Source organism: Ambystoma mexicanum, chromosome 7p (genome assembly GCF_040938575.1).
Source record: "Ambystoma mexicanum isolate Mex_15411 chromosome 7p, UKY_AmexF1_1, whole genome shotgun sequence".
NCBI lineage: Eukaryota > Metazoa > Chordata > Amphibia > Caudata > Ambystomatidae > Ambystoma > Ambystoma mexicanum.
Genome location: NC_090939.1, coordinates 657,609,026 through 657,627,665, shown reverse-complemented (window position 1 = coordinate 657,627,665; position 18,640 = coordinate 657,609,026). Strand labels below are relative to the sequence as shown.

The 18,640-nt window shown below is 43.6% G+C and overlaps 1 protein-coding gene across 3 annotated transcripts in view; it reads left to right on the top strand.

The window, feature by feature from the left end:
* The window catches only part of TBC1D8 (TBC1 domain family member 8), a 1,594,530-nt gene that overhangs the window by 658,200 nt on the left and 917,690 nt on the right, over nt 1-18,640 (top strand). For all 3 annotated transcript variants that reach the window (XM_069636713.1, XM_069636714.1, XM_069636711.1), the window contains exon 7: nt 2,667-2,861. In XM_069636713.1, coding sequence (XP_069492814.1) covers nt 2,667-2,861 — 195 coding nt within the window. The remainder of the gene's footprint in view (nt 1-2,666; nt 2,862-18,640) is intronic.

Below are 18,640 nucleotides of genomic sequence, written 5' to 3'. Positions count from 1 at the left end.
CTTGGCTTTCAGCTCATCTTTCCTCCATGCTCTGCCTTCTTAGGCGCCTCGAACGTTCCTGGCTCAAACACCCCACCCCCTCCAACCAATCTCCATACTTCGACTATAACTCCCTCTGACTCCTGTCTGAATGCTGCTAAGCGCACTTACTTCTTTGACCTTATTCACTCTCAGTCCTCCCATCCCCGCCATATCTTTCAAACCTTAACTAGACTTCTTTTTCCTCCCACCCTTGATCATTCCATTGCCTCTCCTCTCACTGCCTCTGATCTTGCCACCTTCTTCTCCAACAAAGTCCTCAACCTCCGACAATCTATCCTCTCTTCCCCTTCTTATTCTCCTCCTCCACCCCCCTCCTCCCCTACCTTCTCTATGTCCTCATTTACCCCTTTCACTCAATCAGAAGTTACCCTCCTCCTTTCCAAAACTCACCCCACTGCTTCTCCTGCTGACCCCATTCCTACCGCCCTCATCCCTAAAATCTACCCCCTCTTAATACTCTATCTCACCTCCTTCTTCAACACCTGTCTCTCTACATCCACTTTCCCCACTCTTTTTAAGCATGCTACTATCATCCCCATTCTCATAAAACCTTCTGCTAACCCCCATCTTGCATCCAATTATCTCCCCATCTCCCTTCTTACCTTCCTCTCTAAACTTCTAGAACGCATTGTCTATTCTCAACTACTTACCTTCATTTCCAACCATTCTCTCCTCCCCCCCGACCCAATCTGGATTCCGTCCTCTTCACTACACGGAAACTGCTCTCATCTCTGTTCTCAACTCTCTTCTTTCTGTTTCTGCTCGCTACCCTAAGCATTCTTCTATTCTTATCCTTCTGGACCTCTCAGCTGCCTTTGATTCCGTTGACCATCCTCTTCTCCTTAATTCTCTCTCTTCATTTGCCCTTAAAGACTCCATTCTCGACTGGTTCTCCTCCTATCTCTTCAATCGCACATTTTCAGTCTCGTGGGGTGGCCGCTCCTCACCTATCTTTCCTCTCAACCACAGTGTTCCCCAAGGTTCTGTCCTTGGCCCCTTTCTCTTCTCACTCTATACTTCCTTCCTAGCCAACACTCTTCCTCGTCCCTTCATTCTCTTTCCCCCCTCCCAAATCCCCTTCTCTCCTCATGCGTGCAACCTTGGTCTCCACATCGACCCCACCTCTCTCTTTCTCACCACATTTCTCTCACTGCTAGATCTTGCCGCTTCCACCTCTATAACATCCGTAAAATGTATCCTCTCCTAACCTTTCACGCTACTAAACTCCTAATCTCCTCCCTTATCTTCTCTAGACTGTTCTACGGTTCCACTCTCTTCTTTGGACTCCCCTCCTCTCACCTCTCCCCCCTCAAATCCATCTACCACTCCGCTATCCGCTCCTTCTGCTTTCTCTCACCTCACAACTCCATCTCCTCTTCCCTTGACTCACTAGGTTGGCTCCCTTTTCACTCCCAGCTTAAATTTAACTTCCTCTGTCTAGTTTTCAAAGCCCTCTATCGTCTTGCCCCTCCCTATCTATCCCCCTTCTAACTTTCTACACCCCTTCTCGTTCTCTCCGTTCTGCAGATCTCTTCCTTCTCTCTCCTCCACCCTGTGCCCCTTCCCGCTTCCGCTCCTTAGAACTTCTCGCTCCTTTCCATTGAAACCGCCTTCCCCTCCCCGTCCACTCTGTTACCTCCTACCCCTCATTTCGCTCTTCTCTAAAATCCTACCTCTTCCATTCACCCCCCGCCCGCCCCTAACATCTTTCAGCTTCCTCTATCTCCACTGAATCCTCCTCCTCCTTCACCTTCTAACCCTCCTCTCTCTCTGGTCCCCCTCCATGAGCACTTAACCTCACCAATAATGTAAATTGTTCCTTGTACTGTTTTCTGGTTTGATTCAATGTTATGTATTGCTTGTTGAATTTGCTTGGTCCTCATGTAAAGCGCTTTGTATTAAAACGCTATACAAATCTACAAATACCTCCCTAGCCTCACCGGGGGAGAAGGACAAATGCCCCTGATTAGTCACAGTACCAAGGACCAGCCACTGGACGATAGGGCATACACGTAAAAATCCAAGTAGAGGTCAGTGGATGTGAGGGGGCACCCTGGTCCAGCCAGGGGAGGGATGAGGGCACCTATCAACCCAGGGGAAGAAACTGGAAGGGGTACACGCAGGAGCAACTTGTGGGATGGGGCCACTGAGGAAGATCATTGCAGCATTGGGGACATTGACCCACTGGAGTGGTGCATACAAAGGCAGTATTATACCGCCATTTGGCCGGGGCACATGGATAAGGGTGAGGAGGGCTAACATGTGATGCCCTTTTCCAAAATGCACTTAGCAAGGCCATATGCCATTAAATGGACATGGTTTTCATCTATATGATGACCTGCTGAGACTCGCTATTTTCAACCGAATGAAGCAGGGGACTTTGTCACAGCATCTAGATTGAAACAATGTTTTTTTTTTTTAATAATATGCTCATTGATTGCATCTACCTTTTTCCACACCATCCCCATTTCCCTTGTTGATGCTCTGAATGACGTTGCATCGAGGACATAATAAAACCCTTAAATAAATAAATGTTCAGTAGTCCGTTTTCAGAACACTTATTATGTGCCTTTTGTATTTGCTTTTTGTTTTGATGCATGATTTGTGGTTTTCCCCAATGACAGGTATTTACCGTGGAGAAGATGGAGGACACCAGTCTGCTTCCAAATCCAATTATTATAAGCATAAGGCACAAAATGGCCTTCCAGTTCATTGATCTGAGAGACCGAGATAGCTTGGTGGACAACTTGTTAATGAGACTGAAACAAGTGAATATCTGCAACCCATTGTATGAAATCAGCTTAAACAATGACGAAACGGTACCAAATTTATTAACGTTTGTTTTTTCCATTAATCTTTTTCAGCACTATTTTATGTTAATTCAGATTTGTCTGTTGCACATCTGCCACTAATATGGTCATGCAGCACAGTGAGCTTGTCCAGGATCACTGATTCTCTTATGTTAAGTCTGCGAAAAAGTGTGTGATTGGAGTGTTCAATGTGGGTTATGTTAGCAGTTGTGTGTGAGGTGGCATGCACTGATGTGATCTGATAATAGTGCTGCCTTTTTGTTGCTGCACTTAAGGCTTGCCCTTTTTGCCCAAGAAAGTTGTTTGTCTCCGCTCACCCCAGTGAAGTGCCTATTTTACCAGAAACGACATGCAGGAGTCATGTTTGAGTGCAGAGCATGTGGTGAAAGTGTACTATGTTTTAGTAATAGGTATTGTGTGTGATGGCTAGAAATGTGCTCTGATCTCGGTGTCGCCAGTTATCAGCGACTAGGGTGATTCATGCAAACACGACTTACCTACAGGCTCAGAGAGGTGGTGAGGTTGAAAGCCCTGCAGCCAACCTTCCTTGTGGCAAAAGAAAACAGGGCAGTGTTAGTCTCATTTTCTTTTATCTCTTTCTCATTGGCCTGTTGACTTCTATCATGTAACTAAACAATGGTTATTTACACCGTACACCTAAGGGTGATCACCTGCACTGAATTATATGCCATAGATCATGTCTCCACCTGCCAACTCTTTCCTGATCTTATCCACTTCCCTCCAAATCTCACACTTCCCAATATTACCCTCATTAATATCCTTCACCCTCCTTCATCTTCCATCTCATCTCTCTCCTACTCTCAACCTGCCTTTTGCTTGGAGGGATCCAACCACACTTGCACCCGATTAGTACCCCTTTTGCACACCGAACACCTTACCCATCTCCCTCTGTAAGCACTCAAGTATCTTCCTTCCTCCTGCTATAATCTCCTCTCTGGGTTTTTGGTTCTCCTTCACCTGCTCTTTGACCTCACCTGCACACTTCACTGTCCACGGACTTTTTATAAACCTTCCCTTCCTGTCGACATGTTTCCCTCTACTCCCATTGGCTACTCGAGTCAGCTCAGACAGTGTTGGGCCCTAGGAATCGGCTATCACCTTGCGGGCCTGGACTTCCCCTGGAAGTTTCCATGAGGACATCTACAACCTCCCCACTTTTCAACCTTTATCTTTGCTATGTGGTCACTGGAGTAATTTGCTTTCTGTTCCTCTCCTGAATTAAGTAAGACTTTGTCTCCAAATGTTTTGGGGAGGGTTCCATGGTCTTCCATAGTTCTGGGCAGCTCCCTGCTGGTTACAGCTGTTCTGCAATAGTGCTCCCCTCTAGTCGCCAATGCAGCGTTTTTATGGTAGGTGTTTGGCCCCCGATTCAGCTTATGAACGTGGAAGACTAGTCCTTTCCAATTTTGGTAACCAGGCCTTTCCTCCTATTCCAGGTTGGGGGCCTTCTGTGTTTGGGCCAGGTGCAATGTTGTTTTTCTCCAAATGGTACAGATTCCCAAGAACTGTTATACATCCTAGGTGTCTGAGGAATCTGGTGAGTTATGGGTGCTAGAGTTTCTCTTGAGCCACCTGAAAGAATAGAAAGCAACCTGGCCAGTACAGAGGCTGACAAGCAAGAGGGCTGAGACAGAGGCCAAAAATGTGCATGCACAGCTCCATGTATACTAGCGAGCTGGATATAAGGGTTCCCGCGAAAACAGCGTTTCAATCCAGAGCAAAACCTCAAACATGGCCAATAATCCAGGAGCAAGTGCCAAAGGTTAGTAGACAACAAATGTCAGCAACATGCATGAATGGATACTCATTAAGGGACCACAATATTTTATTTCATTGTTGTCTTCATGCAGAAACCCATAAGTGACGCAGAATAACGTCAGCATCTGACTTCAAGCAGTGTGCCGCCTCCCAGGAAATGGGGAATGGTCCATTGCAGCCGGCTACAGAATCTTCCAATGCAGCTGGCAATGCTGTATGAGGAAAGAATGTGGCTGCTGCTTGCATTGCTTAGCCCACAGGATTACGGTGTGTTGCTGCTGCCAGTATATGTGACAGTGCCAGGAGTGTTCCAGCTGCCATCTTGTGCAATGGAATGATTTAACATGCCTGTCATTGCATCTACCTGGGTTTAAGGTAGTTTGGTGTGTGAGGTGGTTTGACTGATATCACCTGTAGTTGGCAGGGGCAATTAATTGTGTGGTGACATCCTTTAGTATCTTTGAAAAGAAAACATTTGAACCGCGACAGTCGACCCAGCCCTTTGAGATGAATGTGGATGCAGAAGATACTGAAACATCAATAATCCAAACGACTCAGGAAGTTGGCAAAGTTGACTGTTTAAATATCAATTATCTAAAACAGGGAGTACAACGGACATCATGGGACGTTTCATAGCATGGTCTCTCAATGCATTTCCTAAAAAAGATTTTTTTTGATGACGTTAACCTACGTATTTGCTAACGTCATCCTACATGTTAAACTACAAAAACCTAGTGGCAAATGTGATAGGCTTAAGGGGAACATCTAAGTATACGTTCCATACTAGTCTAAATAAGTGATATGCTCTTCAACCTCAGGTGTGACTACTAAGCCTGCCCCTCAAACAAGTCACTATGAACGTCACTAAATACACAGCGTCCCATTGGCTACATAATCTATAGGGCTCTTAATTACGCAGCCCCCTACAATCGGTTGGCATTCTTACATCCGTCAGTACTTTTCCACCCATGTTACCAGCACGCAGGCTGGTCTTCTAGGTGCTGATCATAACCATAGCTTCCCACCAATTAGCATATCATCACCTCCGTGTTCTGCACGTCAATTAAGGCTTTGAACTTGGCCTTGGAAATGTTCCTTGCTCTGGAGAATTCAGGGGAGCGGAGGCATGCTGTGCCTCTCTGCGTAGGTGTGGTTCGTGGTGTTTGTCCAGTTCCATCCATCCACGTGACTGAAGACCACAAATTTAAGCCCTGGTGCATTAATGAACCTCTGACGTCTTCCTTGTTTTCGTTCATGTCTTCTGAACAGGAGTTTCATTCTTTCACACTTTTGTAACTAATGTCTGCAAATCCCAGTCTGATATGACCTTGGCTTCGTGGAGCTGATCCAGCCTCGCCCTTCTGAGATTCCTGAAATTCAATTGCTTTTCAACTGCGACACACTGGAAAAGAGGCCTTCTTATTCTGGTCCAGCTCTGCTATAACACGTAATGGAAACATCCATTCTTTACTTCTTTATATGTATACGTTGGCGCTTGCCGCAATCTATTCACTACACAGCTAGCCTTAAGAATATTTCGTCTGCTTGTGTTTCTCTGCATTTGTACACTTGTAAAATGACTTGATATCTTCATCGTTTTTCATCTCGAGCTTGAGAGGTCACTTATCTTTGATACTTTCTTGTTGCCTTATAGACTATCTTCACTTTTTGTCTCTGCATCTCTTCTAGGTGTGTCATTATTTACTTTGTATGATGTCACCAATCTGCTCACTTGCTTTTCATGCTTGTGGGATTTCATTCAAATGGCCATCATACTGTCTTGTATGCAGGTACGTCTTTCTCAATGGGAACCTTGCTTCCAGGATTCTCCTTGGTATCGTTATTTTCACTGGTACTGCACATGTTTCATACTCTGGTTCCCAACATATAGGTAATATGGGCGAGATGCTTGAGGTGGGGGTACTTGGCTCCTTCTCTACACTCCCCCCTCTGGGCGATTAATTGACCACTCTCCCATCACCCTTCACATCTAGACATCCTTGTTTGAAGAAATGCTTCTTTGGGACCCATATCTTTATTGCTCCTTTCAGACATCCAGCTGATTTCACATGCTCATCCTTGTTCCAAGTCATTATCATGCACTGTCCACTTGGACTGCAATAGATCAATTTTCCCACATGCTTCTTATGGTTCTTTGGATACAGGAAATGTGTTCCTTCAGGTGCATGGATGCTTGCTTTCACGAAATCTCGGATTTCTTCTTCTGTCAGCTCCTTGGTTTTCCATCCTGACTCAACACCCATCATGATCTTCATCCCTATGGCTTTCTTTGCAGTCTTTTTGCATTGTGTGATTATCATCCTAATCACACAGAAGCCAAGCAATACCATCGCTATTAGGGCTCCAAGGAATTGGAACATATCTGCCATCCATTGTGGAACCCAAAAAAAGGGCGATCCAAACCAGCTATCATCCGCAATGTCTTCCACTTCATCCATCATTTGGTCGTGTAGGTTCGTCAGCATCTTTATGGCCTCTGTCAAGGTGCCATTCTCGTCATCATGAGAAGGTATAAATGTACAACATGATTCTCCACTTTTTGCACAAACACCTCCATCCATAGCTGTGATCATGTCTAGGACGTATCTGTTCTGAAGAGTCATCAGTCGAATGGCTCTCAGTTCTTCTCTGATAGCATTGAATCCCTTTATGGTAGTGTTGTTTGTCCGCAACGGCTCCCATCTGGTGATCTGCAGCCATTTAGTATTTGCTTCAGTCTGGATCTTTGGCATGAAGATCAATTAGAACATCGATGAAGTCTGGCTTAACAATCTGTGCTAATATGGGATGAAATCAAAGGCTTCTATTGAATTGGCTGAGAAATAGTCAGATCTCTTCTTCCTCAGGTGAGCGTCTGCTTTAGGAAAGCTTCCAATGTTCAAGTCACCTTTAGATATCGCCAACGCTGGAACGGGAACATTTACTATGGAGCATCGTCCTGCGAAGTCCTTGGGCAGCTTCATGTAAGCTCTGGATCCACACACCCAATAGTGATCCATGATCACTGCTGTTCCAATGCTCATTCCTTGTACAAAGATTCAACCACAGTTCTGGTTTTCTCTGACTTTTCTTGTGCCATTGTTTCTGAAGCACATCTTTGCACTTTCCAAAGGCACTATCTGCAAATGTCCTCCTTTATCTTCGACCCATGTCAGTAGTTTGGCAAGTCTTGGCCATAGAGGCTTGCATCCATGCTGCACTATGTCAATGGTTGGCTGATAGAAACCAATGATTACCCAGGCTCTGCAGATAACCACTCCTACTTCCCATCCATCTGGTGAAAGCACTGATCCCCCAAATCTGTATCTGGCCTCTGTTCTTCCATCTACGAATTTCTTCTGCAGACTTTCAAGTTTCCGGTTTACTTCCCATCTGATTTCAGCTCCTTTTACTCCAGGCTTTTCGTATCGGATCACGTGATTCTTCCTATGAGTTTTTAGCCGCATCTTTGTGTCTTGCTCATAATCATCTTCTTCTGGATCTGTCCATTCAGTTGCCCATTTGAGGTAAGATGTTCAGCCCATGAACTGACATCTTGTACGGCAGAGTGCTATGTGTCATAGACAATGTGCTGTCTGGACGCCTATTTCAATAGCTATGAAGATCTTCGACTTCCCATGCTATAAGGCAGGAGTGCACATACAAAGAATTCCTCCTTCAAGGTCTTCTTTCCTACTTTTTTCATATGCTGATACCATATGTTATTCCCCAAGTGTACTGTACTATCCAGGAAATCATTCAACTCATGATTATCCTCCCTAGCACTTCTCTTAGGTCTTTCTTTTCTTATGGATTTCTATAATCATGTCATGAAGTATATCAGCATAATTCTTTCTTACTGGACCGATTACAGAAACATTTGTCAGTGGACTTGGTGTATTACATGTGCAACCTGTGTCGGAGAAAGTTCCAGAAGCCTCATCCTATTAACATAGTATGAAGGCATAAAAGAGTCTTGTATAGTCTCTGTATGTGACCTTAGCCCAAAAGGAAGCCTAGATCTATCTATCACAGGACTAGGTGCCTTTGAATGTACCTCTAGAGCAGGGGCAATTACATAAGGTCTCAGTTGTCTGGTAGTTGCCACATCTGTACCCTTCTTCTGCATAGGAAGATGCACAGGGATCCTTGCTTTATTTCGATCCAAATAGTAAGCAGTAGGTACTGTGAGTGAAATAAGTATCACAATAAACAAGATGCATGTATAGTTAAAATATAGATAGGCCCACTTCATACAGCAGTAGCTTCTTGGTGGCCTCTCATTGTTAGCAACATTATTGTTGCTGTCAATATTACCCATTTCTTTTTAAGGAAGGAAAAAATCTAAATGTATTTGGGTAATATCATGCAATACTCTGGCAATATCATAATCTCCACAACAAGCTCTTTAAACGGCTGGCTGGTTGCAGGACAAATGTGGATGCGTTTCCCACAAGAAGTAGAAGAGTACAGATAGTAGACTTTGGATCTCTTCCTTCGAAAGTCTAATTCAGGACATTCTCAATGTTCACTCAAAATATAGATTGACCAGTTCAATTATGTCACGTAGTAATTTGTTAAGTGCCACTGTATACCTCGGTTCTCTCAAGAAAGTATGAACATCAGTTCATCTTCAAACAAGATGTGAGCATTCCTCAATCAGATAGTGGGAAACCAACCCTACTAGTCTATGAGCATTATCATCAGATGGGGGCATTTGTGTTTTCCCCATTGTACTCAGGATGCTGGAAAATTTGCTCTATTTATAGCTGCGAGCAATCTCCTCACGATTGGGCCATTCTTAGGATCTTGCAGGAACAGATGAATGTTTGTAGTTCTCCCCACATGTGTAGGATATGCACGAAGAATGAAGAGATACACTGTAAGAATGATCCTGTGAACGTGGCCAATCAGGCACTACCATGGGTGCCTCCGTAAAGAAACTCAGTGAGAAAGGAATCGGGGAACTATTCTCTTTTCCAGTCATCGAAAAGGAACTCCAGATCTGGCATCTTTCCTTGTCGATAAAGACTTAAATGTGTCTCCGTCCAATGTTAGCAAGTTCCTGTGGCTCAAGAACAAATAGCTTAATATCACTCCGTTTTTAGCAGCTTAAGAGTGTCCCAAAACAAGCCACAGTCCAAAGTATTCTTTATCTTTTTATTTGACAGTCTGTGTCCTTCTTCCTAGTCATGGATCTCGTCTGCACATGCTGAGGTTCTTCCCAGATGCTTGCTTCCGACTGGGGTGTGGGTGAAGGGGGTTCTCCAGCGTAGATCTTTACGTCTCCTAGAAATATCCACGCACGAACACTTTCTCTGCTGACGCCGTTTCATCCTCCAGGGCAAACGGCCGTTAAAGCGCGGCTCGTGCCATTTACGTGTAAAGTTCCTAATCAAGATCTGATCACTGGTGAAAAGGTTGGGAAGAATTAGTTCTTTAAATCTGTTTGTTGCATGGTCTCCATCTGTGTTCTGAGCCTCACACCCCTTCTGCTTGAGCTGATCTGAAATGATAGATATGCTTGTAGTCATACATGTTAAGTAATCATGTAACTCCTTTCCTAACAATTCTGCTGTTGTCTGGGCATCACTTCTAGTTCTAGATGGAGGTGTGAGGGGTGTCCTCATCTGCCTCCCTGTCACTATTTCATGGGGCGTAACATGGTGGTCGTAACCCGGATGATTTCTCAACGCATACAATGCCATTGGCAGGCAATGCAACCATCCTTTCTTCAAGGTAAGATTCAATTTGGCTATTCTCTCTTTAAGCAAGCCATTGAGGCTCTCACAGATTCTTTTCGCTTGCGGGTGATAAGCCGATGAAAACTTGTGCTTTTTACTGAGCAACAAGCTTATCTGTCCAAAGACTTGATTAACAAAATGAGGGCCATTATCTGATCTGAATAATTCACATATTCCCCATCTAGGAAACACTTCTCGTAACAAATAATGTCGCTGTGCAGGTGGAATCTGGATGTGTACTCAGACCAGCTTCAATCCACCTTGAAAAAGGACATAGTACAACTATCATATATCAGTATCCATTACAGACCTGTAGCATATCAACATAGTCGATGTGTAAATGCTGAAAAGGACCATTAGGTCTTGGGATAACTCCTCTAACTGTACGCAGGGTCTGCCCAGCAGTAAACATTTGACATTATGCAGTTTACTACATAAAATGCAACGTGTTCTAACAAATTCGGAATGAACCATTCCTCTGCAATGGGTGCTGCAAGACTTTCTCTAGTGGCACGTGCAGGGTAGTGCAGCTGTTCCAACGCCACTGCTAATAAGGCTACAGGCATCACCGGTTTAACAGTGCTTTTCTGTCGCCACAATGATTCGGAAGGAGTTAAAGAACACCCCCTCCACGTCAACAGGTCTTTCTCATCCTGCGGTGCTTCCCCTTGTACTGTCATTAACTGAGTCTTAGACAAGTTATTAAAGCTTTCATGCACACTCATCACCACCACCATACTTTCATTCACATCAGGCGTATCAAATTTCATAATGATGTCTGAACATGCTACTCGTTTTGCTTCCTCGTCTGCAGCTTGATTTCCACGGATGATGACATCTGCTCCTTTACTGTGAGCCACACATTTAACCACTGCGATGGCTACTGGGAGTTGTAGTGCTCTAATAAGTCTGTCCAATAAGGCGGCATGTTTCACTGGAGTGCCATCCGTTCAGCGGGAGTCCCTCCTTTTCCAACATGCTAGCCCTGAGTGTACTGTCGACATCACAAAGGCAGAGTCACTGTACACGGTTACTTCTAGGTCTGCATTTTTCTCAAGCGCGCCAATCAGCGCCACTAACTCTGCAGCCTGTGCTGAAAAGTGAGACGGTAGTCATGTCTTTATCAATACATCAAACTCCCCATTGGCTCTGTTCTTTACCACAGCAGCACCCGTATATCTCTGTCCATCATTCTGATCGATTCTAGAAGAACTGTCAATAAAGAGAATCTCCCCAGCTGCCAAAGCATTTTCTTTCACCTTCGGGATCTCATCATAGAATTCCTCATAGTTTGAGCAATCATGCAGATGCTCATCTTCTGCCAGTAGTTGCGCTATAAACATGGCAGGGTTCACTATTCTACATCTGACTATTTTAATCGCTGGATTTGATATCACTACCTCATAGGCAGAAGCACTTTGAGAAGTCAACGTACCCTTAGGTTTTTCCAAAATGGCAAACAAAGCATGTTCAACAAATAACGTCATAGAACATCCTATTACTATGCTTGCATCCTTCTCAATGGCAAATTCAACGGCTGCCAAAGATTGTTCACAGGGAAAATTACCCCTCATCATTGGGTCCAGGATCCCACTACAATATGCTGGATGCTTGTACCCCAACGTGGCTCTCTGTGCGAGTACTACCATCATGACTCTGCCATTCATGTGTGAAAGTAAGAATTCCTCAGCATAATTGGGAATCCCTGAAACTGGATCTGTGCAAATTGCCTTTTTCTACTCCTCAAACCCTTTTTCCATGTCCTCAGTCCAGATAATTTTTGCCTGAGTTGCCTGTGCTTTTTTCACCCCCTGCAACAAGGGCCTTATATATGAACTGTAATCAAAGTCCCATGCTCTCACATAATTGCATAGTTCCAAAAATCTTTGCATGTCCTTTATCGTATGTGGCTTTGCTGTTTTTAAAATAGCCTTCGCTCTCTCAGGAGTAACTCTTTCCATCATGGGAAATTAGCTGACCTATGTATAGCACTTCCTCTTGTCAATACTGTAATTTCTCCTGGTCTACTTTATATCTTTTCTCTGTGAGAATAATCATTAGCTGAACCGAGTCCTGTCTGCACTCTTCCCCTGAGGTGCTACAGATTAAGATGTCATCTACATATTGCAATACAACACTTTTCAAATCAATTTTGCTTAAGTCCATCTACAAGACTCTATTGAAAATCGATGGAGACTCACAGTACCCGTGAGGTAATCTCGTGCTTTTTAACTAAGTTTGATGAAACGTAGATTACGCCAGATCTTGAGAATCCTTATGCAATGGGATTGAGAAAAACACATTTTTCAAGTCAATCACAGTGAAATATCATGCCTCAACAGGCATACTACATAAGATTGTCGTCGGATTAGGAACTAGAGGGAATTCGCCTCTACAATCTGATTAATTGGATGTAAATCCTGAATTAAACACCACAACCCCCCCCTTCGATTTCTTGATAGGGTACACTGACGTGTTACATGGTGACTGACGTCACTAAGATACCTTGTTCCATCATGGCAGATATCGTCTTAAAAATACTTTTGTCTGTCTCTCGAGACATAGGATACTGTGGTGCTTGAGGTAAAATTCCTCCTGTTTTCACTTTCATCTTAACTTCTCCAGCCCCTTTCAATAGGCCTACATCATAGGGGCCTGTAGTCCATAATGCAGCTGGCACTTTTGCGATATCTTCATTGAAAAACTCTGGACGCTTTAGTGCTAACATCATCTTTTGAGGAACTTCGCTTCTTATTGCTCTTACCCAATAAGTAATACTCATTTCAAATACTACTTTGTCATCTGACGCATGGTGTCTAAACATATCCTCGTCAGTGACGTCCGCAAACCTATAACCTTCCCCAATGGCAATCACTGTGCACCATTGTCTGCCTTCATAATCAACTCCATCAAGCATAGCCAGTTCCCCTTGTGCTATTGCTGCTTCTAATTCTAAGGGAAAGATGCGTCCTCCCTCTTCATCCATAGATATCCTTGGCCTAAATAAAAACTCATCAGGTATCCTCATTGTTTTACCTACGAAACCTGGTAGCCATGTTAACAAAACGTATACCCCATAGTGAAAAACCTCTGGTGCAAGCGGTACTCCTCGAATGGCCATTTGTCCTGTGAATGCCATAATAAATTCACTCACGTTTAAATAATGCATTCCTGACTTTGAACATACCATGCCTTCATCACTAAATGAAATAGTCATGTTCAACTTTGTCATTAAATCTGGACCCAATATATTAACATGTGTATGTCTCGAATATAATAATGGTTCAGACATATCACATTCTTCTATAGAGACTGGCAATTTTTCAGTAAAAGGAACTTTTTACTTGTAGCTCCTGTGAAACCTTGAGCATTCATGGCATTTCCAGAAAGTGTACATTTTCCCTCTCGTATGCGTGTTGCCCCTGTGTCTACTAAAAAAGAAAAAGATTTGCCCCCTATAGTGATGTCAACCCTCAGTTCCTTTTGAGGATTGGGAGTCACTGATAGAACTGAACTCATCAAGTCTCCCAGTGAGCTGGCCTATTGTGGGTACATGCTTATTCCCGTACCTGTAAAAGGATTTCCTCCTTTGACAGTGACACCCCCTATCCTAGGAGTCATTAACTGTCCCATGCTTGTGCACTGCTGTATCTGCATTGCTGAATGCTGTGACTGCCCTTGTGGCGGGTTCATTACTGTCTGCTGCGTTTGCAAACCTGGTTGTATTCTTGGCACTTGTGGTTGCGGCACTGTTTGATTTTGGGCAAACCCATCACCACTTTGTTGAGAGTTTTCAGGCAGGTATTTGGTCCCCCCTCTTGAAAATTGCCCATTTTGCATGAATCCTTTGCTTGTACATATATGTGCAAGGTGCACTGACATACCGCATGTCCAAAATATAGGAGGTCTCCTTATTTGCCCTCCCTGCATGCCTTGATTATCGTTCTACATGTTTTGAAATCCACTCTTGATTATTCTGAAAATGTCCTTTATTATTCAGGAAGCCTCTGCCTCGGAATCCTCCCCTTCTCCGTGGTACAAATCCATTATTACCTTGATCTAACTGCTTTTAGTTATTCACCTGCGGCATGCCTGCTGCTTGCTGTGAACCTGACCCTTCCCCACCAGTCAACATCGCCCCTTTTATGGCATATTTTGACAATTGTTTCTGCACTAATTTCGCTTCTTCACCTTTCCTAACGTCATCTTTCTTTCGATTCTTCTCCTGCAATAATCTGCAATAGTGCTCAATGGTCAGCTGTATTTCTGACTACCGTTTCGCTGCCATACCTACTAACTTCTTGAGCTGCATTTGTACTGGGTGTGGCAGCCCTTGGCATAGTATATGATAAAATACAGGTATAGATTTCCCTCACAGTTTGCATGTTTCCAAAGACCACTGCTCTTGGAAATTTTGGATGTAAACAAGAGGATCCTCCCCTTCCTGCATCTTCCTTGCCATTATACCTCCCATATCTGATGTATGCGGATATAGCACTCTAAGCTCTTTCCAAACTGCTGCTCTACAGTCATTAAATGGTGCTCCATCAACAGCCGTGTTTTGTGCAGTGACACTTGAGTATCCTGCTCTCGACCAAACATGTTCTGCTCTCTCCCCAAGGATAGCGGCTAGAAGACCTTTAATGTCTCCTATAGCTAACGTGTTTCCTCCTGTCATTTTTTCAAACTTGTGTATACATTTCCCAGCACCGGAAGTTAAACTCAGAAGATTACACCTTAAATTGTCCTTACCCATCTGTGGCCATGGTATATATTGTGGTCTGCTTCCTCCTTTTTCTAACAAAGGAAACTGCCTAGCCGCCCAAACCCTTATTTGCCCTTTCCCACCACCCCCCTAAAAAATTTGATTAGCACATTTGATGGAATGTGCACGTTAAAATGCCTGGGGATGAACATGCAGGCGATGAAAGGACATCGTACCTTCCTTTGTACCGTCGCTTTTTACTTCAGGCGCGGCGGGGTAGCAGAGGGCTCCTCACCCTCCTCTTTGCATATGTTAAGCATCTAGTCCTCAGGAGGCAGCCCTTCTCTTTCCTCCTAGTACATTTTCCAGAGCTCTAAGCTTGCTAGTTTTTTGTCTAACTTTTTTTCCTGTATATGCTGTGTGCAAGTATGTCATGTGTTGCAAAACAACTTTTGATAGTTATCACCCTTGTGGCCATGGCATGAACATTTTTACTGCTGTACCTTTAACCCATTCCGCACTGTACTGTTTATGCTTGGGTGCATGTTTTGGTAGTTGCTTACATAGATGTGTAAGCAGAGTAATATCCTCCATTTTGACTCGTCACACTTGACTGTCAATACTCACCTTTACACTTTGCACTTTTCAGAAATACATTTCAGAAAAATAATACAATATGTGCATGCACCAATCGTTGCAGCTCCAAACCCTTTATATCAAGTTTTTATTTCAATATATTTATTCACTTAAACACCATCAATACAACTAAACACATAAATTAACTCTCAAATCTCGTGTTTTCTTTTTCACGTTTCTTAATTTGTCTATTATTTCTTCAACTCATATGTATTTATACAACACATAAAACAGACGGACAAACTAACAGATTCGGCCGCCCTACATATATCTTTAGCCTGTGTTCTTCAAGACTATATCCTTTTATCCACGCCCCTAAAAAATACAGTCTTTAAACGTGACCGTAGCCTACGTCATCTGCTAATTGGACTCTAGATATTACTCCTTCTAATACGTGCTATGACGCAGGACACTGGGCTTGCTCTACTGTGACGTTCCTCGTCTCACATATTCTCAATTGCTTGGCTCCTCTCCTCAAGTCAATTATTTAATAACTCGACGCTCATCGTCTCGAGGTGTTTATCCCCAACCTCCCTCTGTTACTCGTTCCCCTTATCAATTTCTCCACTCACTGCCCATTCACAATTTTGCCACCTCACTCTGTTTTACTCACCATTCGCTTTTTCGACTTCTGACTCTCGGGATAGTCGCCTCTTCAATCAGCCTCTACAACTTTCCGTCTGCTCAGCTTCCTGTAGAAATCGGGAGGGGTTTCTGCTTGAAAACAAGGGACCCCTCTCGCCTACGCTTGCAAGTCTTATTTTAAACTAATATCCGCTATCTACAGGGAGCGTCACGTCCTTTCAGCCGAATGGCATAGGAGATCCGATATTACCAGGACCCCAAAGCTTACTATGTTGACTGTTCTTTAACCATCATCTCTACTACCACGTGAACCGGGACAGCGGACCCCCCGCCCCTTTAAGATGAGGTAGCAATACCTTGAGATGAATGTGGATGCAGAAGATACTGAAACATCCATAATCAAAACAACTCAGGAAGTTGACTTTTAATATCAATTATCTAAAACGGGGAGTACAACAGACATCAACAGACATCTCATAGCATGGTCTCTCAATGCATTTAATAAAAAACATTATTTTTATAACAAAACCTCGTCATTGATGACGTTAACCTAGGTATTCACTAATGTCATCCTACATGGTAAACTACAAACACCTAGTGGCAAATGTGATAGGCTTAAGGGCAACATCTAAGTATGTGTTCCATACTAGTCTAAAAAAGGGATAGGCTCTTCAATATCAGGTGGGACTACTAAGCCCGCCCCTCAAACAAGTCACTATGAACGTCATTAAATACACAACGTCCCATTGGCTACATGAGCTATAGGGCTCTTAACTATGCGCCCCCCTACAATTGGCTGGCACTCTTACATCCGTCAGTACTTTTTCACCCACGTTAGTAGCACGCAGGCTGGACTTCCAGGTGCTGGTGAGCTGGTCATAACCATAGCTTCCCACCAATTAGCATATCATCTATCATCACCTCCGTGGTCTGCATGTCAATTAAGGCTTTGAACTTGACCTTGGAAATGTTCCTTGCTCTGGAGAATTTAGGGGTGTGAAGGCATGCTCTGCCTCTCTGCGTAGGTGTGGTTTGTCATGTTTGTCCAGTTCCATCCATCCACGTGACTGAAGTCCACAAATTTGAGCTCTGGTGCATTTAAAATACTATTATTTAATGAACCTCTGACGTCTTCCTTGTTTTCATTCATGTCTTCTGAACAGGAGTTTCATTCTTTCATACGTTTGTAGCTAATGTCTGCTCATCCCAGTCCGATAAGACCATGGCTTCTTGGGGCTGATCCAGCCTTGCCCTTCTGAGATTCACTTATGTAATTCAATTGCCTTTCAACTGCGACACACTGGAAAAGTGGCCTTCTTATTCTGGTCCAGCTCTGCTATAACACTTAGTGTAAACATCCATTCTTTACATACTCCTATATATGTATATTTCTGAGGCTTGTGGGATCTGCTTAGATCACATGCTGTGCATAGGCCGACATCTAGTGGAAGCTGCAGAGTATTACAGTTTGTTTTTCGAAACTCGAAAATGGGCGTCGACACAGGGCGTGCCAGTAATACTATCCCTAGTGTGACGTCCACTGTACCCAAGATCCCTCACGCGTCTAGGATCCTCAGATTGTTTTTTTCCGCCATACTGGTCGGAAGCATTTTGCGGAGTCCCCTGGCCTTAGCCATAAAGTGGCCTTCTTATTCTGGTCCAGCTCTGCTATAACACTTAGTGTAAACATCCATTCTTTACTTACTCCTATATATGTATATATATGATGCTTGCCGCAATCTATTCACTACATGGCTAGCCTTAAGAATACTTCATCTGCTGGCGTTTCTCTGCATCTGTACACTTGTAAAATGACTTGATATCTTCATCGTTTCTGTAGCATAAACCTTTTCATCTCGAGCCTGAGTTGTCACTTAACTTTGATACTTTCTTGATGGCTTATAGACTCTGCATCTCTTCTAGATGCATCAGTATTTACTTCGTTTGACGTCACCAATCTGCTCTCTTGCTCTTTTTTTCATGCTTCTTCTGGGATTTCATTCAAATGGCCATCATACTGTCTTGTATGCATCTCAAGCTTTCTCAATGGGAACCCTGCTTCCAGGATTCTCCTTGGTATCAGTTTTTTCACTGGTACTGCACACGTTTAATGCTCTGGTTCCCAACATATAGGTAATATGGGCAAGATGCTTGAGGTGGGGGTACTTGGCTCCTTCTCTACACATTGATAGAGAAACAACTATATAGATGGAAATAATGGTAGCAACGATAAGCTTTCCAAAAAAGCTAAACGTGAACAGAGGTTTGCAATTTGGGGTTTATGGTGTGCATCCTGCTTCAGTTCAGGTATAAATCACGCAGTTAGGGAGGCCGTGGCT